This window comes from Cyprinodon tularosa, unplaced genomic scaffold (assembly GCF_016077235.1).
Source record: "Cyprinodon tularosa strain WSP-4 unplaced genomic scaffold, ASM1607723v1 ctg1191, whole genome shotgun sequence".
NCBI classification, from domain to species: Eukaryota; Metazoa; Chordata; class Actinopteri; order Cyprinodontiformes; family Cyprinodontidae; genus Cyprinodon; species Cyprinodon tularosa.
Genome location: NW_024037994.1, coordinates 97,096 through 124,083, shown reverse-complemented (window position 1 = coordinate 124,083; position 26,988 = coordinate 97,096). Strand labels below are relative to the sequence as shown.

The 26,988-nt window shown below is 36.7% G+C and overlaps 1 protein-coding gene across 4 annotated transcripts; it reads left to right on the top strand.

Annotated features, from left to right (window-relative positions):
* Positions 1–11,739: 11,739 nt before the first annotated feature.
* On the top strand, positions 11,740–23,056 carry LOC119772623 (cyclic nucleotide-gated channel cone photoreceptor subunit alpha-like). 4 transcript variants are annotated; one of them, XM_038269116.1, is made up of 7 exons: positions 11,740–12,005; positions 15,802–15,891; positions 15,972–16,028; positions 18,016–18,102; positions 20,474–20,575; positions 20,658–20,764; positions 21,552–22,906. In XM_038269116.1, the coding sequence occupies exons 2-7, from the start codon at positions 15,812–15,814 to the stop codon at positions 22,904–22,906; spliced, it is 1,788 nt and encodes a 595-aa protein (XP_038125044.1). In that variant the 5' UTR covers positions 11,740–12,005; positions 15,802–15,811. The 4 variants fall into 4 exon arrangements, with proteins under 4 accessions (XP_038125044.1, XP_038125049.1, XP_038125026.1 ...); XM_038269121.1 differs by having other exon boundaries at positions 11,741–12,005; positions 15,802–15,885; XM_038269098.1 differs by lacking the exon at positions 11,740–12,005 and adding an exon at positions 13,357–13,406 and having other exon boundaries at positions 21,552–23,056.
* The last annotated feature ends 3,932 nt before the right edge of the window (positions 23,057–26,988 follow it).

The window sequence follows — 26,988 nt, the reverse complement described above, 5'->3', positions numbered from 1 at the left end:
AAATAAACTTAAATAGGTAAAAAACAAGAAAATTAATTTTAAAGTCCGGAAAATACAACTTTTTTTAGTTATTGAAGCAGTAAAGTAGGCCCAGACCATAACACTACCACCACCATGTTTGACTATTGATAGGATTTAATGTTTTTAAAGTGCTGTGATAGTTTTAAACTAGACCCTCTTCAGGGAACCAAATATGTTTCCAAATATTTCCTTTGGACTGGGGTCTGTTTAGGCCTACTTCATGCTGGCAGACAGGTTGGTTTCAGATGGTTATTCGGTTCAGTCAACATTAACAGACATTAGGTGTTTTGGTTGGATGTCCAACTGTAGTTTCCTGCTTCCTTTAGACTTTCACCAGTGTAATTATACAGTAAAGCACCTGTGTTAGCCTGGATGCTACAGCAGCAGAGCCCTTTGCTGGTTGGAGATGAGGTCTCCATGACGTCCAGGCATGATGGGGCATGATTCTCCTGTCGTCCGATCTGTAATTAATTGGCGAGTCCCACCGCTGTCAGCAGTTCTTGAGCATCAGCAGGTCTGGGAATTGATAACATGTTGAAGGCTTGATTTGCTGAGGCTTCACCTCTACAGCTGGAGGCTTCAGCTTTCACTGACACTCATGAAGGAGGCGGCTGGTTTTTAGATCAGCAATGATTTCTTTTTATAAATCTTGTTTAATAAAACAGTCCCAGGAAAGTGACGGCAAAATGTTCATCAGGCCCAGTTAAGATAATGACCTATTGTTATTAAAACCATTTAATTGCAAACTTACAGGATAAGTCGACTACATCACATTGTTCTATAAAGGCTTTTAATTCAGAGTATTTTTCTAAAATACTTCTGGTACAGTACAAGATTTGCTTAATGTAGATTTATTCAAACTTCAGTGTAGATTCCCACCATTATTCTTCATAACATCCTTATAATATTAGGATCAACATTCTGTTCCAATAGGTGTTCATAGATATTCAAAGTGAAAATAAATAACTGAAAAATATTAATTTTTCAACACTCTAGACTCTCCTGGACCTGAATGACATAAGAGATAGTCATGTTTAAAATGTTTGCATATTTAACATGGAAAACACATTTGAACCAATTAAGATATTCAAAACGCTATTTATACAGATTTATTTTAGATTTCATTATATTCCATTTCACCTGTGGGTTTTGTGTTTTTACTATTCACTTTAAATGTAAAAATCTATAACCTTGCTTATATGGCTTGGTAATAGAAAGCATTTTGAACTTTAGAACAGTGATCAGGTTAAAAAGGTAAGTGAAAAAGATAAAAGGCTAATTGAAAATACTAAAAAGCTAATTGAAAATACTAAAAAGCTCATTGAAAATGCTAAAAAGCTAATTGAAAATACTAAAAAGCTCATTGAAAATGCTAAAATGCTAATTAAAAATGCTAAAAGGCTAATTGAAAAAGGTAAAAGGCTAATTGAAAATACATTAAAGCTAATTGAAAATGCTAAAAAGCTCATTGAAAATGCTAAAATGCTAATTGAAAATGCTAAAAGGCTAATTGAAAATGCTAAAAAGCTAATTGAAAATACTAAAAATCTCATTGAAATTGCTGAAATGCTAATTGAAAATGCTAAAAAAAAGCTAATTGAAAATACTAAAAAGCTAATTGAAAATGCTAAAAAGCTAATTGAAAATACTAAAAAGCTCATTGAAAATGCTAAAAAGCTCATTGAAAATGCTAAAAAGCTAATTGAAAATACTAAAAAGCTCATTGAAAATGCTAAAAAGCTAATTGAAAATACTAAAAAGCTAATTGAAAATGCTAAAAGCTAATTGAAAAAGGTAAAAGGCTAATTTAGAATGCTAAAAAGCTAATTGAAAATGCTAAAAAGCTAATTGAAAATACTAAAAAGCTCATTGAAATTGCTGAAATGCTAATTGAAAATGCTAAAAAAAAAAGCTAATTGAAAATACTAAAAAGCTCATTGAAAATGCTAAAAAGCTAATTGAAAATACTAAAAAGCTCATTGAAAATGCTAAAAAGCTCATTGAAAATGCTAAAAAGCTAATTGAAAATACTAAAAAGCTCATTGAAAATGCTAAAAAGCTAATTGAAAATACTAAAAAGCTAATTGAAAATGCTAAAAGCTAATTGAAAAAGGTAAAAGGCTAATTTAGAATGCTAAAAAGCTAATTGAAAATGCTAAAAAGCTAATTGAAAATACTAAAAAGCTCATTGAAAATGCTAAAATGCTAATTGAAAATGCTAAAAGGCTAATTGAAAAAGGTAAAAGGCTAATTGAAAATACATTAAAGCTAATTGAAAATGCTAAAAAGCTCATTGAAAATGCTAAAATGCTAATTGAAAATGCTAAAAAGCTAATTGAAAATACTAAAAATCTCATTGAAATTGCTGAAATGCTAATTGAAAATGCTAAAAAAAAAAAAGCTAATTGAAAATACTAAAAAGCTCATTGAAAATACTAAAAAGCTAATTGAAAATACTAAAAAGCTCATTGAAAATGCTAAAAAGCTAATTGAAAATACTAAAAAGCTCATTGAAAATGCTAAAATGCTAATTAAAAATGCTAAAAGGCTAATTGAAAAAGGTAAAAGGCTAATTGAAAATACATTAAAGCTAATTGAAAATGCTAAAAAGCTCATTGAAAATGCTAAAATGCTAATTGAAAATGCTAAAAGGCTAATTGAAAATGCTAAAAAGCTAATTGAAAATACTAAAAATCTCATTGAAATTGCTGAAATGCTAATTGAAAATGCTAAAAAAAAGCTAATTGAAAATACTAAAAAGCTAATTGAAAATGCTAAAAAGCTAATTGAAAATACTAAAAAGCTCATTGAAAATGCTAAAAAGCTCATTGAAAATGCTAAAAAGCTAATTGAAAATACTAAAAAGCTCATTGAAAATGCTAAAAAGCTAATTGAAAATACTAAAAAGCTAATTGAAAATGCTAAAAGCTAATTGAAAAAGGTAAAAGGCTAATTTAGAATGCTAAAAAGCTAATTGAAAATGCTAAAAAGCTAATTGAAAATACTAAAAAGCTCATTGAAATTGCTGAAATGCTAATTGAAAATGCTAAAAAAAAAAGCTAATTGAAAATACTAAAAAGCTCATTGAAAATGCTAAAAAGCTAATTGAAAATACTAAAAAGCTCATTGAAAATGCTAAAAAGCTAATTGAAAATGCTAAAAAGCTAATTGAAAATACTAAAAAGCTCATTGAAAATGCTAAAAAGCTAATTGAAAATACTAAAAAGCTAATTGAAAATGCTAAAAGCTAATTGAAAAAGGTAAAAGGCTAATTTAGAATGCTAAAAAGCTAATTGAAAATGCTAAAAAGCTAATTGAAAATACTAAAAAGCTCATTGAAAATGCTAAAATGCTAATTGAAAATGCTAAAAGGCTAATTGAAAAAGGTAAAAGGCTAATTGAAAATACATTAAAGCTAATTGAAAATGCTAAAAAGCTCATTGAAAATGCTAAAATGCTAATTGAAAATGCTAAAAAGCTAATTGAAAATACTAAAAATCTCATTGAAATTGCTGAAATGCTAATTGAAAATGCTAAAAAAAAGCTAATTGAAAATACTAAAAAGCTCATTGAAAATGCTAAAAAGCTAATTGAAAATACTAAAAAGCTCATTGAAAATGCTAAAAAGCTAATTGAAAATACTAAAAAGCTCATTGAAAATGCTAAAATGCTAATTAAAAATGCTAAAAGGCTAATTGAAAAAGGTAAAAGGCTAATTGAAAATACATTAAAGCTAATTGAAAATGCTAAAAAGCTCATTGAAAATGCTAAAATGCTAATTGAAAATGCTAAAAGGCTAATTGAAAATGCTAAAAAGCTAATTGAAAATACTAAAAATCTCATTGAAATTGCTGAAATGCTAATTGAAAATGCTAAAAAAAAAAGCTAATTGAAAATACTAAAAAGCTAATTGAAAATGCTAAAAAGCTAATTGAAAATACTAAAAAAGTTTCATTAAAAATGCTTAAAAAGCTCTTTTGAAAATGCATAAAAAGCTAAATTGAAAATATTTAAAAAATTTTAATTAAAAAATGCAAAAAAAGAAATTTTGGAAAATATTTAAAAAAAGAAATTGAAAATGCTAAAAAGCAAAATTTAAAAAAAGGGTTAAAAGGAAATTTAGTTTGCTAAAAAAGCTATTGAAAAATGAAAAAAGCTTATTAAAAAATATAAAAAAGGCTCATTAAAAATGCAAAAATTGTTTAATTGAAAAAGTTTAAAAGGCAAATTGAAAAAAAGGAAAAAGGGCCCTAATTGAAAATACTTTTAAAGCAAATTGAAAATGCAAAAAAGTCATTGAAAATCCCTAAAAATACTTTTAAATTGCTGAAATGTTATTGAAAATGCAAAAAAAAAAGCAAATTGAAAAATATTTAAAAAGTCTTGAAAATGTTTAAAAAAAGCTAATTGAAAAAAACAAAAAAAGGCTAATTAAAAAATCCCTAAAAGCAAAATTTAAAAAAAGGTAAAAGGTTTAATTTGGTTTGCAAAAAGTAATTAAAATTTTGCAAAAAAAGGCAAAATTGGGAAAATTTCAAAAAAGCTCTTTAAAAATTTGCAAAAAATTGCTAATTGAAAAATCCCTTAAAAGGCTAATTGAAAAAGGTAAAAAGGCTAATTGAAAATACATTAAACCCTAATTGAAAATGCTAAAAAATCTCATTGAAAATTGTAAAAAGGGAAATTTTAAAAAATGAAAAAAAAAAAAAAAGCTAATTAAAAATATTTTAAAAGCCATTGAAAATGCAAAAAAAAGCTTAATTTAAAAATTTAAAAAAAGGGCCTAATTAAAAAAGGGCAAAAAAAAGCTAATTAAAAAAGGTTTAAAAGGGCCCTTTTTGGAAAAAAGGTTAAAAGGCTAATTGAAAATAAAAAACCCTTCATTGAAAATCCCAAAAAAATTCTCATTGAAATTGGGGAAAATGTTTAATTTGAAAAAGCTAAAAAAAAAAGTTAATTTTAAAATTTTAAAAAGCTCATTAAAAAATGCTAAAAAGGGCTTTTTTGAAAATACTAAAAAGCTTTTTAAAAATTTGTTTAAAAGCTAATTGAAAAAGGGTTTAAAAAGGGCTAATTTAGAATGCTAAAAAGCTAAGTGAAAAGGGGAAAACGTAGGGGAATTTTCATGAGATGGCCGGGTTTGGGAAGCATGGGGTGAGTAATGGAGGGGGCCTTTGCAGGGGGGCAAAGTATCGAGGTTTGCTTCATTTTGGGGGGGAGCCAAAATTTGTTGAGGTCTAACCCCCCGCTGCCCCACCGCTTTGGGAAGTTGGTTTCCCAAAATTGTGAAAAAACTTGGGCCCAGGCATTTTAAAACCAGCCTAGTTTCCAGTAAAGATGGGGATTTTGTAGGAGGCTTCCCCAGCTGGAAAAAATTTTGGGAAAAGTTTTCAAAAATTAGATTGGTTGGAAAAAAAAACCAATTATTTTTTTTTAAAAATTATTTTTGGTTTAAAATTTAAACGATGTAAATGATCAAAAATTTTGAGCAAAGCTGATGGAAAAACACGTGTAATGGGTTTTAAAGTTTTTTGCTTTAAAAACCCCTTTTATATTTTCCCTTGCCAAGTGGTGAAGCTTTTAAAAGGGTTGGATTTTCCCTTTTTTGGGGTTTGGGATGGAAAAAGGGGGGGCCCTTTAGCTTTTTGAAATTGTGTAAATGTATTTATTTATTTTCCCCTAATGTGACTCTTTTCTTTTTGGTTTTGCCCCGGCCAAAAAAGGGGGATTGGGAAAAAACCCAAGGGGTGGAAATTTAACGTTTTTAATTTTAAACCCACGTTACTGAAAATTGGTACTTTTTTATGAGTAATTTGTAATTTTCTAATTTATTTTTTTGAAATATGTAATTTTTATTTTTAAATTCAAAAAAATTTTTTAAACCAAAGTTGTTTTACTTCGCTACATTTAAAAACCCCCTTCACGTTATTTGAGTAAAAATAAAAAAAAAATATGATGGTTGAAAATTTAATCCCGGCCCGGGAAAATTTTAAACCCCCTGGGGCCCAAGGGAAAAAACCGCCCACTTAATCCCCCTTTTAAAAAAAAAAGAAAGGCCCTTTTGATTTTTAAACCCAGCCTTTTTTTAAAACCAATTAAAACATTTAAAAAATTTGTTTGAAAAAATAAGTGTCAGTTAAAAATCATTTTTAAAGTAAACAAGGTCACCCAAAAATCTTTTCCATAGGAGCTTGTTAAAAAACTGGGGGGTCCTGTTGCGTTTTATTTTTGATTTTGGTGTTTTTTCCGGCCTTTTTTTCTTTGGTGTGCTTTTAAAAACTTTATAACTAAAAGAAAATAAGTAACTTTTACCTTTTTACTTTTTTAAATAAAAGGAAAATTTTGTTATTTTTTACTTGATTTTAAATTTTTTGAGGGGGGTTTTTTTTAAATTTTCCCTCTGATTAAAATTTGGGGAAAAAAGTAAAGATATTTTTAAATAAATTCCCCCAATTTTTTTAGAAATTTTTCCACTCGGGAAAAAAAACTCTGCAAAATTTAGACGGGTTTGGGTTTTAAAACCAAAACTTTTTGGGCTTGAACACTTTAACTTAAAAAAAAACCCTGATTACAACCAAAAACTATGGGAAAACTATTATGTTTAAATAAAATGACTAAAACCTTTTTGCTCATTGTCATGAACGGCTATATTTTATAAATAATCTTCCTGAAGACCACTTTTGCAGCTTGCCCGAAACTCGCTTTTTTAAAACCAAAACGACCCACAAAAACCAACAGTAGACGAACAGCGTATATCCCCTTTCACCCGCTCCGGCTAGGGAAAAGGGCCCCCAACCTTCCCAAATTTTTACTAAAACTCTTCTTTGGGCCCAAAAATTTCATTATCCCAGACCAATAAATTTAAAAAATTTCCCTTGGGAAAACTTAAAGGGGAAAAAACAAAAAAATAAAAAATTGCAAAAAAGATCAGTTTTTTAATTACAAAAAAAACTGTAGTTCTTTGACTCCCCCGTAGGTGGCAGTGGCCCGTAGGAATGGGGGGGGAAAGGGGGAAGTCCCCCCTCAACATTTTTGGACCATTTTAAAGATAAAATTTTTGTTTTTTAAACTTTTTTTCCCATTATTATGTTAAATACAAAATTTAAGAAAGCTACCCAATATCAACTAAGAAGTATTTGGGGGCCCCCCCTAAAAATTGATATTTTGTTACTGTCTTTAAATTTTAAAAACCCCCCCCCCCCCCTTTTTTATTATTTTTTTTCTTTTTCTTTTAAATTTAAAATTTTTTTAATTATTTGGGAAGTTTCCTGGTTATTTCTTATTTTTTAAAATGTTCAAAATTAAATTATTAGTATTTTTTTGTTAATTTTTTTGGGTTTTAAGCTTCCGTTACTCTTAGTTTTGGGTAAATTTTTTTTCATCTTGTATGACTTTTGTACTTTTTAAACTTGGCCCCTAGTTAATAAGTAACATGTGTGGGATCTTCTCGGTATCCAACTTTTATGAGTCTGTCCACTTAATGACCTCTTGACTCATGCGCTATAGTGATGCATGAATTATGAATCCCTGAGTCAAGATTTTTGTATATGTGTTTTTACTCTACTTATGGCATGAAAAAAACAAATATGAACTTCTTTTTCAAAAATGACATTTTTCCAGGAAGTTACAGAAATCTCCACTACAGTGGACTACATGAGCTTGAGCACGCAACACAAAACATTATACAAACAACTGTGCCCAGGGTGCAGGGCCACTGTTCCCTGCACCCTGGGCACAGTGGCACACAGCATTGCATGCAAATGTATTTGGTCTTCCATGTGGATGCAGCATCATGGCCTCTGTTTGCATTTTTAGAATTTTTGGATGGAATTTCTTGGACTATTCTGTAGGTTCCCTTATTCTTCGCTGTGTTTGAAGTCTACAATATAAATAATTGGTACAGTTACACAAACTACAGCTAATCTGCACAAAATATACACAAAGTATAAACAAAATATACTAAAATGTAAATTTGCAGTGAATAGCTTATATGTGTTACGTTTAAAACACTGAATTAAAGGCAAAACAATTACAAGACAGTAAAGCAATTATATAACTTCTGTTGAAAAAATTGTAATGGGAGATGCATGACTTCCACTTCAGTGGACACATGGTTTATCGTAATTTTCTAAATGTTGGAGAAAAAATTTTATATTTCAAACTGATAATATCCTTTCTGAGATGTTACTTTAAATCATCATATTTTTTTACCTCTTGGGCTCTTCTACTATAGAAGGATTGAGAGGAAATGCCAGCAGTGGTGGACAGAGGTTACTGTTTGTTGGCCGTCTTGGATTCAGAAGAAATTTACTTGCATTTACAATGACTGACCACTGAATGGACCTCAATGGAGTGTGGCGGCAGAGAAAAAATAACTCTTTAGCCTACAGTGCTGATATAGATGTAAATGTACTGATTGCTTCTTTAATCAGTCTGCTCATTAAACATGTTAAATAGGGGTGCATTTCACTTTTCCTTGCCTATGGACCCAAAAGATTTTTTGTGCATCCGCTCGCGCTCTGCCATCTTGGCTATAATACCTTATCTGTCTTGTTTGCCCCCCCACATTTTAAAACCTTCCTACGCCCCTGGGTGGTGACATGTTCACGTGGAGCCTCATGAACCAAATGGCTCAATGCCTCATCATCTCACCATCACTAATAAAAAGGTTAAAACCTAATTGAAAATGCTAAAAAGCTAAATGAAAAAAACGTAAAATATATACTTAAATATAATACATACTACTATCAAACATAAACACAATAATACCTTCACTACCACATATATATACCTCATGAAAACTACTCAACTAATAATAATACTATACCTCATATCTATATATAGTAGAAATATATACTAAAAACCGACCCAAATACTACTCATCTACCCAATCTAGCATACCTAATAACCACTATATACTAAAAACTAAAATAATCATACAAATAAACTATAAACTATTATATATACTATATATACTATATGATAAATACTATATAAACTAACTACGCGTATAGTATATATATATATATATAATATCAACGAAATTAACAAAACACTATACTATATTACAATAATAATACACTCATATATAATACATATATATATTAAAACTCTATATCATTAACATTAACAAATTATCATCTTACAAATACGACAATATATATATATACTAAAATAATCATAATCCTACCAATAATAATTAGTTACCAAAATCCAATTATACTATACACACGATATATTATCACTGCTACTAAAATTACACAATAAACAACTAAAATAAAAAAAATATACCTAGCTCCCTTCATATAATTGTACACGTATACTAAATATATTAATACATCCAATTATAATAAACTCTCACCAATAAAAATTACACCGACTATTACAGCATATATTTGTAATAATGCATATTATATAAAATTACATCATAAATCATATTATCTATGATATACAGTTACCTAAATAAAGCACTATAATATATAAACTATGATATATCACATACTATTATTACTACATAATATATACGTACTAATAATATCACACTAATATATACCTATCAACACGTCATAATAAATAACAAGAAAAAATAAAAATATTAACTAAAATACCCTCACCCATAATACAACTATAATATATAATACTCATATAAACGCCAGCTTAATATTTTAATAAACAGAATTAACTATCCTACCAGCACGTATTTAATAAATTAAATATATACTAACTAAGACACTAGTTATACATATACATACACATAATAATAATATATATATATATATATAGTACATACAACGTATAAGTACATACATAGATATATACATGTACTATTAATAATATATAGACACTTATTAGCACGTATAGTTATACATATCTCAAACTAATATATAATTCATATGTATAATATGTATAATCTAATACCATAACTTATAATAAAAACAATATAACTATATATATATATAACTACTATTACACGTATAAATACATACTAACTAATATAATTCTGACTAACGTATCGATATCATATCAATTTAATATAATTATAATTACATCGAGTAATACTATACCATTATATAATTATATAAATAGTATACACGTCATATATACATATATAATATATAATATATATATATATATATATATATGTATATAGTATATATATATACGACGTATATATACATATATATTAGTATATATATATATATAATATGTATATTTATATATGCATATAGGCTAATCAGCTTCCTCCTCCAGTCAGCAGACGCTCCGCAGGTGTCCTTGCTGGTAGTCCAGTGCTGGCTTGAGGGGGTGGGTGCCGTGGGGGAGAGGCTGCGGCGAGAGAAGGTGAGGATGAGTGTGCAGTCTGGCGCTCGTTATTGTCGAGCGCGAGCGGGGGGGGGTCAGAGGGGTCGTGGTTTCTAGGGGGGAGCGGAGGGGGATAATGTTGTATGAGCTGCTCTAGCGTCATAGTCTCGTTTCCGGTCGAGCGTCTAGTCTCGGGGACAGGAGTTTATAGTCTATCTCTAGACTGCTAGTGATGAGTGAGATGAGAATAGTGTTGATTGAGAACACTATTACATTCGCAGGTCGCCACTAATCGTCTATTCGAGATGCAGGGGCAGTAACAGCGCACAAATCCTACCTAGCACACACTGGCCAGTGCACTATGCCCAAGAGCTCGAGTGCGTCACTGCCGATACGCCAATCTGCTGGACTTTAGAATAGATTCAATTTTCCCACAGACTTATAAAACATAGAAGCTGAACACTGACTTATAGAAACAAAGCGTAACCAGAAGACCGCTGGTAATAGATTGTCATCCATTTTTTTCACATGAAACTTTCATTCTTATATGTAGAAGAAAGAGATTTTAAAATAAGCTGAATTCCACTTTAGCATCATGCTAACATTTGATCTCACCCCTGGTTCCTCCACATGGTTTCTCCTCTCCAACCACAGACATTTTCCCTGTTTTTAAATTTAATGATCAAACATATGGAAAACGATTAATGACTGTAATTACTGTTTTTGTAGAAAAACATAACGTTGGTATTGGATTAATATGCATATCCCCATATACTATGTTACAATGACAGAACAACATCGTTTTATTTAAAAAGGATCAAGTTTTAATTAAAATAGCTAATCATTCGGATTTCTTTAATTTGGACTTAGGCTAAGCGTGGTTTATAAAATAACTTCTGATCCAATAGGATTCTAAGAAATTAATTTTCATCAAAAAACACGCGTCTTCAGCTTGTTTGCATAATTTTAAGTGAGATCAATACAGTTCAATTATTATTATTATAAAGGAATGTTTTAAACCTTGCCTTAAAAGTAGACTACTAATGAGTAGTACTCACTACTAAGATGAGAAAAAACTGAGAGAGCACAACAGAAAAATAGAGATAGAATGAAGCAGAATGATGAAAAAGGGGTCCCTATGTCCTCCAGCAGTCTAAGCCTATAGCAGCATAACTATAGAGATAGCTCAGGATAACCTGAGCCACTCTAACTAGAAGCTTTATCAAAAAGGAAAGTTTTAAGGTAAGTTTAAAGCCTTGCCTGACTCCAGTCACTGGTGTTCTGATAAATGTGACTGGGATATGAAAGGACTTAAGAAATGGACCAATCATTCCTTCCCATGATTCAGTGACCATGTTTACAGTGAGTGGACCTGCTGTGTCACAGGTAGCAGCTGAAGGCGGATAATTGGCCCCTCCCTCCCCTCCATCTCATCTCCTGCTGGGAGCTGACTGAACACAAGGATCTGCTCCACCAGTCGATGCTGAGCTCAGGAGAGCAAAACCACATCTTTATTCACCCAGATCTTAACTCCCTCTGGGTGCAGATCTAGGTTTCTGGACAGGAAGGACTGATTCTGCTTGGTACGAAGGAGGAGGATCAGCATGAGCTTCTCTCAGAGCTCAAACTGAAACCTGCCATCAGAGGATCACATCATCATCATCTCCATCACTGACAAACAGGTACATTTCACCCAAACATTAAATAGCCGGGGCTGTGTGGGTAGCAGAGAAGTCATACTAATGGGTGTGTGGCTTAGAAAGACACGTTGGTCCCAAAGTCTAATTTTAGTGGCTGTAATCTGGGAGAAAAGGATTTAAGTGAACTGGACTGGGAGCTTAATGTGCTAATGTGACTGAACAAACAAACGCAGCTTCTATTTACAGCTGTTTAACTGCATAGACATGTTGAACTTTCAGGTTGGGGACATAGGAGGAAAGCTTTCTCTGACGTTTCTCAGTTTGCCTTATTAAAAACCATGAATAATAATGATCTGGACGGCTTTCAGAAAAAGACTGAAACCAGACATACACCCACTGCTGAGACACACAGAGAAAAGGGGGCCAGATGGGGCCTCTAAGGAATCGGGGTGGCCACTGAAACTAGAAGCCATAATTTCAGGGTTTGAATTCCACTATTGTGGTAAAGCTGCCTATAGAAATCATAAATCAGTGAAAACCTCCTCCTATCTTGGTTTATTGTGTGATTTTTTAATGTTATGTTTTTGGCTGCAGTGGAGCCAGCAGGAGAGTGGCAACGGCCGCCCTGTGCAATGCCCAGGTCCCCCCACTGTTTAAACTATAGTAGCATCAGTTTAGCATTTCATCTCATTATGCTAAGCCTGCGACGTAACATTAAAAATCACTCAATAAACCAAGATCTGACTAAATGTTTTAATGTATTTAGTTTCACGGTATTTTGCCAAATAAATATTGCAGAGAATGTGTTCACCAAGTAGTTGGAGTTCCCACAGTCCATGAATGCAACATGGAACGGGACATCTCTCCAGCTCTGCTACAAGCTGTCAATCAAGTTTCCCCGCCCACTCCTGTCAGATTGGGGTCAAAATCTGAATGTGAAAAAAAATTATCTGAAAGTGTAAAAAAAAATCCTGAAACTAAAAAATGAATTTGAAACAAATAAAAAAACAAATTACAAAAACTGAAAAAATGGATTTGAATCTGAAATTATAAAATCTAAAATTGCAATGAAGAAAAGAAATTAAAATAAGGAAAGAGTGTAATTGAAATACAAAACTGAATTTAGATTGAATTCTTATTGTTTTATGTGATTTTTTTAGTTTCAACTTATATATCTTCTCTTATTCTCTTGGTAAAGCTGTGGCACAGCGATAAAAAAAAGTGGCACATAACAGAGCAAGTACCTTAAACTACTAGAGTAGCAGCATTATGAAGTGAAGGCTACCAAGGACAGGCTGCACCTCGTTCTGGGAGGACTTATTACGTATATTTATCATAAATCTAATGTTATCATTGCTGCTGTGTGTCAGTCTGATTGTTACGTATCACAGGGATGGAGCCCCGACACCAGGCGCCTCCAACAGGAACAGAACTGCAGTCCAGGTGAGATCAGAGGATGGATAGAGTCTCACCAAACCCTCCTCCTCAGAAAAAAACCCCATATGTTTGGGTTTTTCAGAACCGGATTTAGTACAAGCTTCACTTTATTGAAATACTAAGTACGTTTCCAATATTAAAAACTTCATCTATTGATTCTGATCCATCACCTGGACACACCTGTCCTACACCAACTTAGACAACTTTTATTGTCATTTCGTACTTAACTGTCCTTGTAAACAGAGTTTATACAAAACTAAATGTTGCTTAGTGCAGCTTTTCAGACAGTAAATTAACATTTGCTTTCCATAAATTGCAGCAGAGATCAAATGTAAACAGTGTTGGAGAAAAACATGGTGCAAAAACGCATTGATATGGAAGTTAAGAGAAATGATATATGTGGTGCAAATATGCAGTATAAACATCTAAATGTGCGTCTGTAGACAAACACCCCATTTCCCACTGGCCGAAAAACCCATTTAAACCAGGGAACTATGGGCTTTTAGTTGCCATGGGAACAGTTGACTGACGCGTGTCAGACGACTCAGCAAGCGACCAGCATTAAAATCATCTCAGCTCTGATCGGCGTGCTGTGGTAACACCAGAGCCGGGTCAACGCTCAAAATTACGTGATGCCATTGAACGCAACATATGGACGTCAACGCAGTCACCTCTGATCTAACAAGCAGAACAGTTTCCATTGGATAAACATGGAGCAGCTCTGGTGAGAGGGATTCAGATTATAGAGAGAAACAATAAAGCTACGCCCTGCCTTCCTTACATGTAGCTCTCCATTGTTTACTTCCCTGATTTCTGTCGCACTGCTGACATCATCAGCGCTAACCCAGTGTGATGTTGGTGGAGACAGGCAGTGGCAGGGGGTCAGAGGCCACGCAGCCACCAGGGAGGGATTAGACCAGCTTTATTAGCCAGTGGGAAGGGAGCCAAATGCTAATTGCTAGCGGCGGGGCTGGGCAAATAATTGCATTTTTAATATAATTACAATTTAACAAAACGCAATTTTAAAATCGCAGAGGTGCTCAGGTTTAATTACACTATTTTTTTTTTATAAATCGTTCTATTGAAAAGTCAGAGGTAGAAACAATAAGTTGTCATCACGGTTATAAATGACTTCGTTTTTCAAACTTTATACACACTAAAAAACCCACCCCCTCCCATCCCGACTGGACCCAAAAACAATAACACTAATAGTTATAATAATAAAGCAAAATCAGATCCTTTGTATTAATTGAATTTAATGGATTCTATATATAAAGCAATACATCATCGGCATACAATGACAACTTTGATTCTAAGCTGTTTTTAATAAAAACAGTTTGGTCAGGTGATTCGACATGTGGAAGTGATTTTTCCAAACTTCTAGCTATTAATTAGGAGAAGATTTTAAGACCTGAGTTTAAAAGTGATATTAGTCGGTATGACCCACACTTAGATGCAAATAACGCTACATTTAACAAGAGTAAGTATAAAATTTCTACCTTTAGCCCTCTAGGGGGCAGTAACACTCTTAAAGTGGATTTTTCGCCACACGGAAAGGTAGAGAGTTGCGGCTAGCTCGCGGATCCGTGTACGCAAGTAGAAGTAAACACTTTTTCACACAAAGGTTACAGTAAAATTCTGTAACAATGAACTCAGAGCAAGCAAGATTTTTAAAAACTGAAACTCTGGGGTGAAAGGTCCAGAAGCTTGGGGTTCGAGGTAAAAACGCGATATTGGTTTAAAAAAAATCGCAATTTAGATTTTTGGCAAAATGGTTCAGCCCGTGTTAGTGGCTCGACTCACATTAGAAAAACCGAGTTAGTCCGCTAATTCCAGTGGGAAAGAAGCTATAGACTCACATCTAATCAAACTATTGTTCTGCTGGAGGTTTAAAAGGGAGTTTTTCCTCTCCACTGTCGCTACAAGCATGCTTAGTGTGAGGGATTGCTGAAGAGTCAATGAGTCGATGCAATCAGCTGGTTTTCCTTAGATAGAAAACTTTGAACCAATCTGACTGGATGATCTGGTGAACTGGGAAGTGACCTGAGATGACATGATGTGAATTGGCGCTATAGAAATAAACTGAATAGAATAGAATGAACTAATGAGTAAACCAACCATAAACCTAAAGAAACTTGCTCAAAGGATTACAGGGACCAATGTTATTTCTGAAAGTCTGCAACAGGAAATAAAACAAGAGAAGGCTTTGAGACCCAGAGGAATCTCCGATCTGTGGCATGTTTCCTTTTTTTGTAGTTCAGAACCAAATAATGTTGGGTAACCTCACTAGGATCCGGTTTCTATCCAAACCTCCATGAATCTCTTGGTTCAGTTTTAATAAAAACCATTCTGCTGCTTTTCTAACCTATATTAGAAAACTATTTTGACTCTCTTCTCCCAGGATTTCAACCATGATGCGGTTTGGAAGGAGCAGCGTCGGTCCTGGAGAGTCCGACCCCAGCGTCCAGAGGATGGACAGCAGCAGGTCCAAGTCTGTCTCATGTTGCTATCCAGCTACTGTCTGGATGGATACAGGAAGCTAATATTCTCCTCTGTTGGTTCCTGTTGCAGGACTAACCAGAGGCCCCTGGCTGCACTGAACACAAACAGCTCCAACAATAATGATGGGTAAGTGTCAAAAAGCAAGTATCCAGCCATGCAATCTGGTTAAATAAAGGAGATGGAGGGTAATGCATTTTATTTTCTTTATTTGCGAGGAGAGAACAAGACGATAACAGCGGCTCTAACAGCTGAATGTTCTGCTCTGTTTCTAATTAGACAGTTTGTCTCTGCAGTGAGCAGCTGTGAAGGTTTTATAAACAAAACGACTTAAAGAGGCTTTAGGAAACAGTTTATATGATGGAGGAGAAAGAACAACGGAGTATAAGCCGGAGATTTTTTATTTTAGATACGAGAATAATGCGTAAAATTCGATTTTATTCTCTTAATGTTGCAACTTTATCCTCTTAAATTTATGACTCTATTCTCATAATACTATGACTTTATTCTATTGTCAGAATATTATGACTGTGTTCTCGTATTGCAACTTTGTTTTCATAATGTTACAACTTGATTCCCATAATGTTCTGACTTTATTCTCGGCATTTTTCAACTTTGTTCTCTTACTTCTGGGTGTGCAGGTAGTGCAGTTGTTAGCACGCACACCCTATGTACCGAGGCCTTAGTCTTCGCCGCGGGCGACCTGGGTTCGAATCTGACCTGTGGTCCTTTCCCACATGTCTCTCCTTCCCCCTTTACTGTCAGAAAAACAAAAAAAATGTTGGTCTTGAACTGCTAAGACTTTATTCTCGTACATTTATGACTTTATTGTTGCAAAGTTATTTTACTCTCATAATATTACAGCTTTTTCATCATAATGTTCCGACTTTATTCCCATAATAAAAATAAAATAAATCTCTAGCCTGGCGCTAATACTCTGCTGTAAGAAAGAGAGTGTTCTTTATCTGAAGTATTATTCGCCGTTCCAAACAATCCCAAATAGTGAACTCAGCTCAGACACTGTGTGGCCTTAAGTGGGAGAAACGACTGAGTGAAAACTTTTATAAAGTAAGTCAATCCAAAACAATCACTCGTAAATCTATATATATAAAAAACCTAAAATCCATATTCTAGTAAATGTGAACAAGGTTTGAAGAGTTATGTATATCTCTTTTATTCCTTTCTAAACTGGTATTTTTCACTGTGAAATTCTACCTGTCGTGTTTTTAAATTGACAGTTTAAAGATGTGTTCAGGGACGACAGATGGAAAATAGCCTCTCAGCGAACTCTGGTGCATTTGCAGCTATGCTAATTCATGTAAACTGACCCTGACAAATAAATAAATACAATTTTAAAATATGGGGAATTAATCGGGAATAGATTTTCCCAACCACAGTAAGTCAAAGTTTATAATAAAATCCTAAGTTAGATCATTTGTATAGAACGCCCCGAGATGTAGAAACTCTGACTGGGAAAAATAGAGTTCCACATTTCACAGGTTAAACTGGAACAATAAATATAGAAATAGACATCCTGCTATTTAAAACACTTTTATAGACTACTTAAATTTAAAAAGTAAAAGTAATGCAGGAAAAGCTGTTAAGGCCAGAAGCTTTACTGCTCTACGCTATTAAAGGAACATTTTCTACAATTCTGGATGATAACTTCCTTAGACTTAATTTTCTTAGTTTTATAACTAATGGTAACAGAGTCAGATTTAACTTTGCATCATCTTGAAAGACTATTCATTTTGGTTTGTGGTGAACAACAAGTTGGGGCAGCACCAACTCCAACAACAAAGAAATTATCTGGATGAAACTAATTATTTTGATGGTCATAATGAAAATTAGCTTAAATGAAACAAAACTAACGACTCTATTTTTTCCAGAAGGATGTCTAAAAAATACTAATAAGTATAGATAGCCAACATTTCTACTTAATTAAGGTAATGAAGTATTAGTACTTTGTTATTTGACACTTTTGATCACTGCACCAACAATGTTATCTGCTTTATTGGTCATAATGTTTTGACCGATTATAGAACAATGCCACCACTCTACTCAATGACAAGGCAAAGCGTCCACCTGACCTGCCTCTCTGTATTATTGTTTTTAGGAAAAAGGAAGAAAAGAAGGATGATAAAAAAGATGAAAAGAAGGATGATAAAAAAGACGACAAGAAAGATGAGAAAAAAGAGCCACCGTAAGTACTTTGATTATTTCCTTTCATTACCAGAAATAAAATCTTGACATCATAACTTTGTGACCCAGTTTATAATATTTGGTTTCATAGATTTTAAAACGACACCTTGCAAGATTCCAATTTGGACAGTTTGGGGTAAATTACCTGTATTTTACTGTTTATGTCAGAATATTTCCCCTACATTCAGTCATTCACACGCCTATGGTGGTAAGCTACATGGTAGCCACTGCTGCCTTTGGGCAGACTGACAGGAGGCGCCTCCTATGGCGCTGCCCGGCCCTCTAACCACCAACAGCAGGCAAGGAAGAGGGGAGGGTACTGCTCAAGGACACAATGGCTGAGAAGGAAGGAGCAAGAGCTTGAACCATCATCCCTCCAGATACTGGATCAACCCCTAAATCCTGAATTATTAGCCCCATTTACACTATCCTCTGAAAACCGATCTGTGCTGATTGTGGAGTAAAAATGTCTGTTCTTAGCCTCACAGGCTCCAAACGAAGGTCATGAGAGATAACAATATGTTACTCAGCTGCTGTTTTAAAAAGATCCATCTGACCAGTAGACGATAGATTAACCTAACAGGGAACAGGCTTGATGAACTCAAGTTGTTTTTCCTCCAAAGGTTCAACTGTGAGAAAGTTCTTTATGCAGGGGGTGGGTTAGTTCCCCTGGGGGGAGTGTGTGTGTCGAGATTTGCTGTATAAAAGTACGTACTGAGCTTTACCCAGTCAGAGCACCATCTCTCCATCTGACATGAAATAAATTGTAACCTTTTTTCTTGCAAAAAACTCCTGTATCAGTTTCTCCACAACTTCACATGAGCTTTGATCAGTTAACCGTGCAGAGCTCTGTTCCATACAAGCATTTACACACAACGCAAGCACAGGTTCCTCGCCCGCTAGTGGCGATCTTCAGTACTACTGCTCTCTCGATGTGAATAAGCAAACCAACATGGCGGCGCCCGTAACATTCAGGAAGTGTGCGGAGAGTCAGGCGAAGAAGGCAGGCTTTGGTGAATTAACTTGACAGAGTCGGCTTCTGAAAGTGGATACGACAAACGATAGTCTAATCAGGGCTTCCAGATGCAGGAAACAAAGACCGACGTTGAGCTTCATTGCGCTGCTATAAGCATAATCATCATTGGAAATCGTGCGGCACGGTAGGGAAACTAGGATTTTTATGAATATCTTAAATTTCATGATTATGGAGGCTGACTGTAAGGGGATGACGCTCTCTGCTCATGCACTCTTTGTTGTCTGAGAACCAAGCCAGAACTGAACCGGGCCGAGCCCTACTGATGAACTAGCACCACGTTAGTGCGGTTCGGTTGGGTCTGGCACAGTCCAGTTCAGTTGTGCGTACCATTTGATCTCAACAGTTATCTTGGTTACCGTGCTCGGATCGATCTCCGCAGGGTTTGGAAAGGATAGTGGAAACGAGGCTAATGACTTCTAGCCAAAGCTGTCTGAGAAGTGCTAGCAGTAAGGAAGGAGGTAGGAAAAGGAGCCTGTATGCTTCCTCTAATAGTTCCTTTAGCGTAGGAAACTCATAACTTTCCTATCTGGCGCTAAGGAGCAGAATCCTTTGCGTGACAGAGTGTATACACACAGCTAACCTCAAGAGTTTAAAAAAAAGGCATAACATCTTTTCATGTACTGTGTGTGACACACGTTGATGTGCACGCCTTCCTATATATTTGGTATTATCATGGAGAGCTTCAGCCATTTGGTATATTTGTGAAACTTGAGTCCTGTTTCAGAAGGCTGTAGTCCTAGTCTGGGTATCAATATCCTTTTTTATTTTATTGGCGTTATAACGTCCATCTACATAAAACCCCTGGAGTAGAGACGAATAAGAATGCTAGCTCCTGTTAGCTTGCAGCAGTAAGAGCTTCTACTGAAACATGGAGCTTCATCAGCTCTTTATTTCAGCTCTACAGGAGTTGAGCCCAGTCTCTTCATTGGTTCAACAGCTTTAATGCGGAAAATAAATGTCAAAATGAGTGATTTCGGGACATTTGTTCTCCGTCTGCCTCCTGCTTAGCACGCTCTTGAGCTAAATGAAAATCAGCCCCTTATTCTTTGATTTCGAACTTTTGACTTCCCTCTCTGGCGTTTATGAAGAAAACTAAGAAAAGCCGCACATTCTTATAAGCCGCATGGTTCAAAGCGTTGGAAATAAGTAGCGGCTTATAGTCCGGAAAATACGGCAGTTTAAATTATGTTTTAAGCTCCCTTGTTTTTATTGGCTTATTTTAATCTCTTTATTATTACTATGTAAATATGAAACCAATTTTATGGTTTTATTTTTAGTAGCTTTATGGTTCTGGTAAAGAATAGTGTGGTTGACCACTTGTTGTCGCTTCAATCAGGAAGGAGGTGTGGATCATGGATCCTGCTACGGATACCTACTACTACTGGCTATGCACAGTTTCCGTTCCCGTCTTCTACAACCTCATATTTCTCGTTGCCAGGTTTGGTTGTACAACCTAATATTTTGACTTATCACTTTGTATATTCTTGCCCTAAAATTTGATTCTTTTTTTTTTTGTGTAGATCGTGCTTTAATGAGCTACAGTACAGTAATTCAACACTGTGGATGGTTCTAGACTACATGTCGGATGTCATCTACTACATGGACACCTATGTGAGAGCCAGGACAGGTAAGTCAGATTTCTCTCTTTACCAGCAGTGGCGCCTCCAGAAATGTTTCATAGGGGGGCCAGATGGGGCCACTAAAAATCTTGGGGTGGCCACTGAAACTAAAAGTCATAATTTTTCAGGGTTTGAATCTACTGTTCTGGTAAACCTGCCAGTAGAAATCAGAAAGACTTCAGTAAACACCTTCTCAGATCTTGTTTTTTTGTTTGATTTTTAATGTTACAGTGCTGGCTGTGCAGAATGGGATGAAATGCTAGACTGATGTTACTACAATTTACACTGACCAGTGGGGTGGCCAGGGTATTGAACCAGGTGGCCACAGCCACCCGGTGCAAAGCCCTGATCACCCCACTGGCCGCCCCACTGGCTAGTGGGGTGGACAGGGCATTGCACAGGGTGGCCGTGGTCACTCGGAGGCGGCCACGGCCTGGTGGCCACACCCACCGTGTGCAATGCCCTGGCCACCCCACTGGCTACCCCAATGGCTAGTGGGGTGGCCCTGGCCATCGGGGGTTTGGCTACAGCCCGGTGGCCACAGCCACCCTTTGCAAGGCAACCTCTTGGTGGCCACAGCCACCCTATGCTAGGCAACCCCTTGGTGACCACAGCCACCCTGTGCAAGGCATCCCCTTGGTGGCCACAGGGGCCCTGTGCAATGCCCTGGCCACCCCACTGGCTGCTAGGGCATTGCACAGGCTGGCCGTGGCCAACCCTAGCTACTCCTTGGTGGCACCACTGTTTCCCAGATGTTAAACATTTCAAACCTTCTCATGTTTAATGTGTCAACAGGTTTCCTGGAGCAAGGACTGCTTGTGAAGGATGAAAAGCTCCTAAAAGAAAAGTACATGAAGACGCGGCAGTTCAAGTTAGACCTCATCTCCATCATTCCTACTGACTTTGTGTTCCTTCAAATCGGGGTGGACAACCCGGAGTGGAGGTTCAACCGTCTCTTCAGGCTAGCTCGACTCTTTGAGTTCTTCGACCGAACTGAAACTCGAACCAATTTTCCGAACATCTTCCGCATTGCAAATCTTGTACTTTACATCATCATCATCATACACTGGAACGCTTGTCTTTACTTTGCCGTCTCCAAGGTACTCGGCTTTGGCTCTGACACCTGGGTATATCCAGACTTGAGCAATCCGGTGTACGCTCGTCTGAGCAGACAGTACATCTACTGTTTCTACTGGTCCACCCTCACCTTGACAACTATCGGTGAGACTCCGCCTCCAGTCCGAGACATAGAGTACTTTTTTGTTGTAGCTGACTTTCTCACCGGGGTTTTGATCTTTGCAACGATTGTAGGCAACGTGGGTGCAATGATTTCAAACATGAATGCTGCGCGAGTAGAGTTTCAGGCCAAGATTGATTCAATCAAGCAGTACATGCAGTTTCGGAAGGTCACAAAAGACCTGGAGGCTAGGGTGGTGAAGTGGTTTGACTACCTTTGGACCGAGGGGAAGTCCTGCGACGAGAAGCTGGTACTCAAGAACCTCCCTGACAAACTAAAGGCGGAGATAGCTATCAACGTCCACCTGGAGACGCTTAGAAAAGTGCGCATCTTTCAAGACTGTGAGGCCGGTTTGCTTGTGGAGTTGGTTCTGAAGCTGCAACCTCAGGTCTTTAGTCCCGGTGACTACATCTGCAAAAAGGGGGACATAGGTAGAGAAATGTACATAATCAAAGAAGGAATGTTAGCTGTCGTGGCAGACGATGGGGTGACGCAGTTTGTTGTCCTCAGCGATGGGGCGTATTTTGGAGAAATCAGTATCCTTGGGATAAAAGGCAGCAAAGCAGGCAACCGGAGAACCGCCAACATCCGAAGCGTTGGCTACTCGGATCTGTTTGCGTTGTCAAAAGACGATCTGATGGAGGCCCTCACGGAATACCCCGATGCTAAATATGCTCTGGAAGACAAGGGAAGGGCCATTCTGATGAAAGACAATCTCATAGATGAGTCCCTGGTAGCTGCTGTTGACGCCAAAGATTTGGACGATAAAGTCAGCGTAATTGAAAACAGCGTGGAGGTCATGACGACAAAACTGCAAAAGCTTAGAAATCAATATGAGTCCTCTCAACGCAAACTCAAGCAGCGGCTCACTAACTTATCAAACCAGGTCAGAACCCTTCGAGTTGATGAGTGACGCACTCGCCAAGGACCACTATTGCCCCGAGGTAGCAAAGAATCTTCATCTCTGGGACAGTAGAGTTTCAATACTCCACACATGGAACAGTTGGACAGTGTCTCTAATCATACTCCCATATAGGATCCAATAAAAAAGTTGCCTTGAAAATTGTCCATTGTGTCTGTCTTCTGGTGTTCATATGGAGGAGCTTGGTAAGGTCAGCTGGACTGAACAGGAAGCATTATCACTAAACAAAGGTACTTCATAGACACGAATCTTGTTATTTTGACTTATTTGACTACAGATTAAACCAGTTTTACCTCTCCTTAGTGAAAATGTCATAGGTGGATGGATGACCCAAATATTTTACCCAAGTAAAAGTAGCACCTTTTACTTTTTTCAGTAGAAAGTAGTCTTCCGAGAAATTACTGAAAGAAGATAAAATCTAATGTAATGGTTAAACAGGCGCTAGAAACAGTAGCTAGGGGCTAGGAAACGAGCAAGAGCTATAAAGTAGAACAAGCTATGACCCAGGAATATGAACAAGGAACAAGGGCCAGGAGCTAAGCATATGAGCTAGAGACAGGAGCTAAATGCTAATAAAAGGAGCTACGGGATAGGAACAGGAGCTAAGAGGTAAGAAAAGCAGCTATGAGCTACGAACAGAAGGTATTAACTAGAAATACGAGCTATGAGCTAGCTGCCAGGAATAGGAGTTAGGAGCTAATAACAGGAGCTATGAGCTCCAGACAGTAGTTAGGAGCTAAGAGTTAGGAGCTTATAACAGGAGCTATGAGCTCCGGCCAGGTATTAGGAGCTAGGAACAGGATGTATTAACTGGAAAAATAAGCTAGGAGCGGGTAATATGACATACGGGGTAGGAGCGGAAAAAAAAGAATATAGGAAGAGGAGCAAGGACCTAAGAACAATAGCTAGGAACAGGGGTAGGAGATAATAATAGGAGCCAGGAAAAGGAGCTAGGAAAAGGGAATAGGAGCTAAAAATAGAAGCTAGGGATATGACCTAGGAATAGGAGCTAGGAGATATGAATAGGAACTAGGAAGAGGTACTAGGAGCTAATGACAGAAATGAGGAACAGGGACTAGGAGATGGGAAGGGGAGCTAGTTAACATGGGCTTGCAGCTAAGAACAGGAGTTAGGAATAGGAGCTAAGAACAGGAGATGTTAACTACAAATAGGAGCTATGAACTGGGAGCCAGGAACAAGGGCTAGGAGTTAAGCATATGAGCTAGGGAAAGGAGCTAAGAGCAAGGACAGGACCTATGAGCTTTGAACAGGAGCTAAAACTTAACAGCTAGGAACAAGGCCTAGGACCTAAGAACATGAGCTAGGAACAGGGGCTAGGAGGTAGGAAAAGCTTCTAGGAACACAGGATAGGAGCTAGGAACTAGGGCTATAAGATAAGAAAAGGAGCTAGGAACAGGGACTAGGAACTGGAGCTAAGAGGTAGAAATAGGAGCAACGAATAGGGGCTTGGAAAACAAGCTAGAAGGTAAGAACAGGAGCTAGGAACAAGATCTGCTAGGAACTAGGAGCTAGCAACAGGAGCTAGGTGCCAAGAAAAGGAGCTAGGAACAAGGGCTAGGAGCTAACAATATGAGCAGAGAACAAGAGCTAGGAACATGGTCTAGGAGGTAGGAAAAAGAAATAGGAGCTAAAAACATTAGCTAGGTAGAGGGGCTAGGTGGTAGGAAAACCTTCTAGGAACACGGGTTGGGAGTTAGGAACAGGAGCTAGGAACAAGAGCTAAGAGGAAGCAATAGGAGCTAGGAACAGGGGCTTGGAACACAAGCTAGAGAGTAGGAAAAGGAGCTAATAATAGGAGCAAAGAGCTGGAAACAAGAGCTAGAGACAAGGGCTAGGAGCTAAGAATATGAGCTAGGAACAGGAGGTAGGAGCTAGAAACATGGGTTAGGAGGTAGGTAAAAGGGGCTAGGAAAATGGGCTAGGGCGCTAAGAACAGAAGATAGGAACTGAAAACAGGAACTAGGAGTTAGGAATACAGGTGCTGGTCATAAAATTAGAATATCATGAAAAAGCAGATTGATTTCAGTAATTCCATTTAAAAAGTGAAACTTGTATATTATATTCATACATTACATACAAACTCATATATTTCAGATGTTTATTTTGTTTAATTTTGATGATTACAAATGACAACAAATGAAAATCTCAAATTCATCATATCAGAAAATTAGAATATTACTGAAGACCAATAAAAACAAAGGATTTATAGAAATGTTGGCCAACTGAAAAGTATGAACATGAAAAGTATGAGCATGTACAGCACTCAGTATTTAGTTGGGCCTCCTTTGGCCTGTATTACTGCAGCAATGCGGCGTGGCATGGAGTCGATCAGTCTGTGGCACTGCTCAGGTGTTATGATAGCCCAGGTTGCTCTAATAGTGGCTTTTAGCTCTTCTGAATTGTTGGGTCTGGTGTATTGCATCTTCTTCTTCACAATACCCCATAGATTTTCTATGGGGTTAAGGTCAGGAGAGTTTGCTGGCCAATTAAGAACAGGGATACCATGGTCCTTCAACCAGGTACTGGTAGCTTTGGCACTGTGTGCAGGTGCCAAGTCCTGTTGGAAAATGAAATCTGCATCTCCAAAAAGTTGGTCAGCTGCAGGAAGCATGAAGTGCTCTAAAACTTCCTGGTATGTGGCTGCGTTGACCCTGGACCTCAGAAAACACAATGGACCAACACCAGCAGATGACATGGCACCCCAAACCATCACTGACTGTGGAAACTTTACACTGGACTTCAAGCAACGTGGATGAAGTGCCTCTCTTCTTTTCCTCCAGACTCTGGGACCTTGATTTCCAAAGGAAATGCAAAATTTACTTTCATCAGAGAACATAGGAGCTATTAATAGGAATAGGAGCTATTAACTAGGACTAGTGGCTATGAACCAGGAGTCAAGAGTAGCAGCTGTAAACAGGGGCTAGCGATAGGGCCTAGGACTTAAGAACTTTATCTAGTGGGTAGAAACATTAGCTGGTAACTAGGAGCAGGAGCTCAGAGGTCCCTATGCTACTAGGAAGCATCCTTCTCCTAGTCCCTTCCTTACTGATAGGACTATCAGGATGCCACCCTCAGAGAGAGCGGGTCCACTGCGGCTCTTTGCTGATTGGAGGCATTTAGATCCAGCCGACGGCGCTCAGAACCACCAGCATCTCCTCACTGTCTGTAACATTTGTTCTGGGGTAGATCTGAACACCTGAGTTCTTATAAACTGTATGTTTATATTGACAGAAATCTGTTTGAGCAGATAAACCTGGAACCTTCAGGGGCCATTAAATGGGGCCAAAGGTCATTTATTTTCTACAGGATATCAGACGAGGAAGCAACTTTTTAGATGTTAACCTGAAACCGAGAAACAGGCAAACCTGGCTGCTGATTAACCAATCAGAAGCAAAGGATTTACATCATCTAAACGGTTGCTATCCCCGATTATTTAGGCATTCAGAGCATCTGCAAGGAGAGGCTTCTATAAAGCAACTCATCCTGCTGACTCAGAGCTGTGTGGTCAACATTGCTGGTCTCTACTGCCATCTAGTGGAGTTTGTTGGACATCATGACATTTATTTGGGACCTTATCAAGTTTTTCTACATGCATCCTATAGCATCACTTACCTTCCACATCAGCATGAACTCACTGACCCCACTGTCTAACATGGAGGAGGCAGAGTCATGCTGAGGGGAGCAGTATGCCTTAGTAACACTTTAGTTGACTGGTAGTTTCATGGGTAAAAACCTGAGGGTCCAAAGTTTAAAGATTTAGATCTACTTTAGAAAAAAATATTAGCACAGCAGCAGGGAAAATGTCCCCCAGGATGAGGAGCCACCACCAAACCTTACAGTGGAAAACAGACACTGAAGCTGATCTGCGATAAAAAAAAAAAATATTTTTTAATCCTGTTTCAGGAATTAATTCCAGTCACATTTTGGTTCAAATGAATATTTATTTAATGCTACATTAAATGGAAACCAAACCATGAAAAGTTTGTCTTGTTCTGGTTTATTCTAGAGATCGGTGAGCAGCTCCACCCTAAAAGAAACACTCTAGAGTTCCC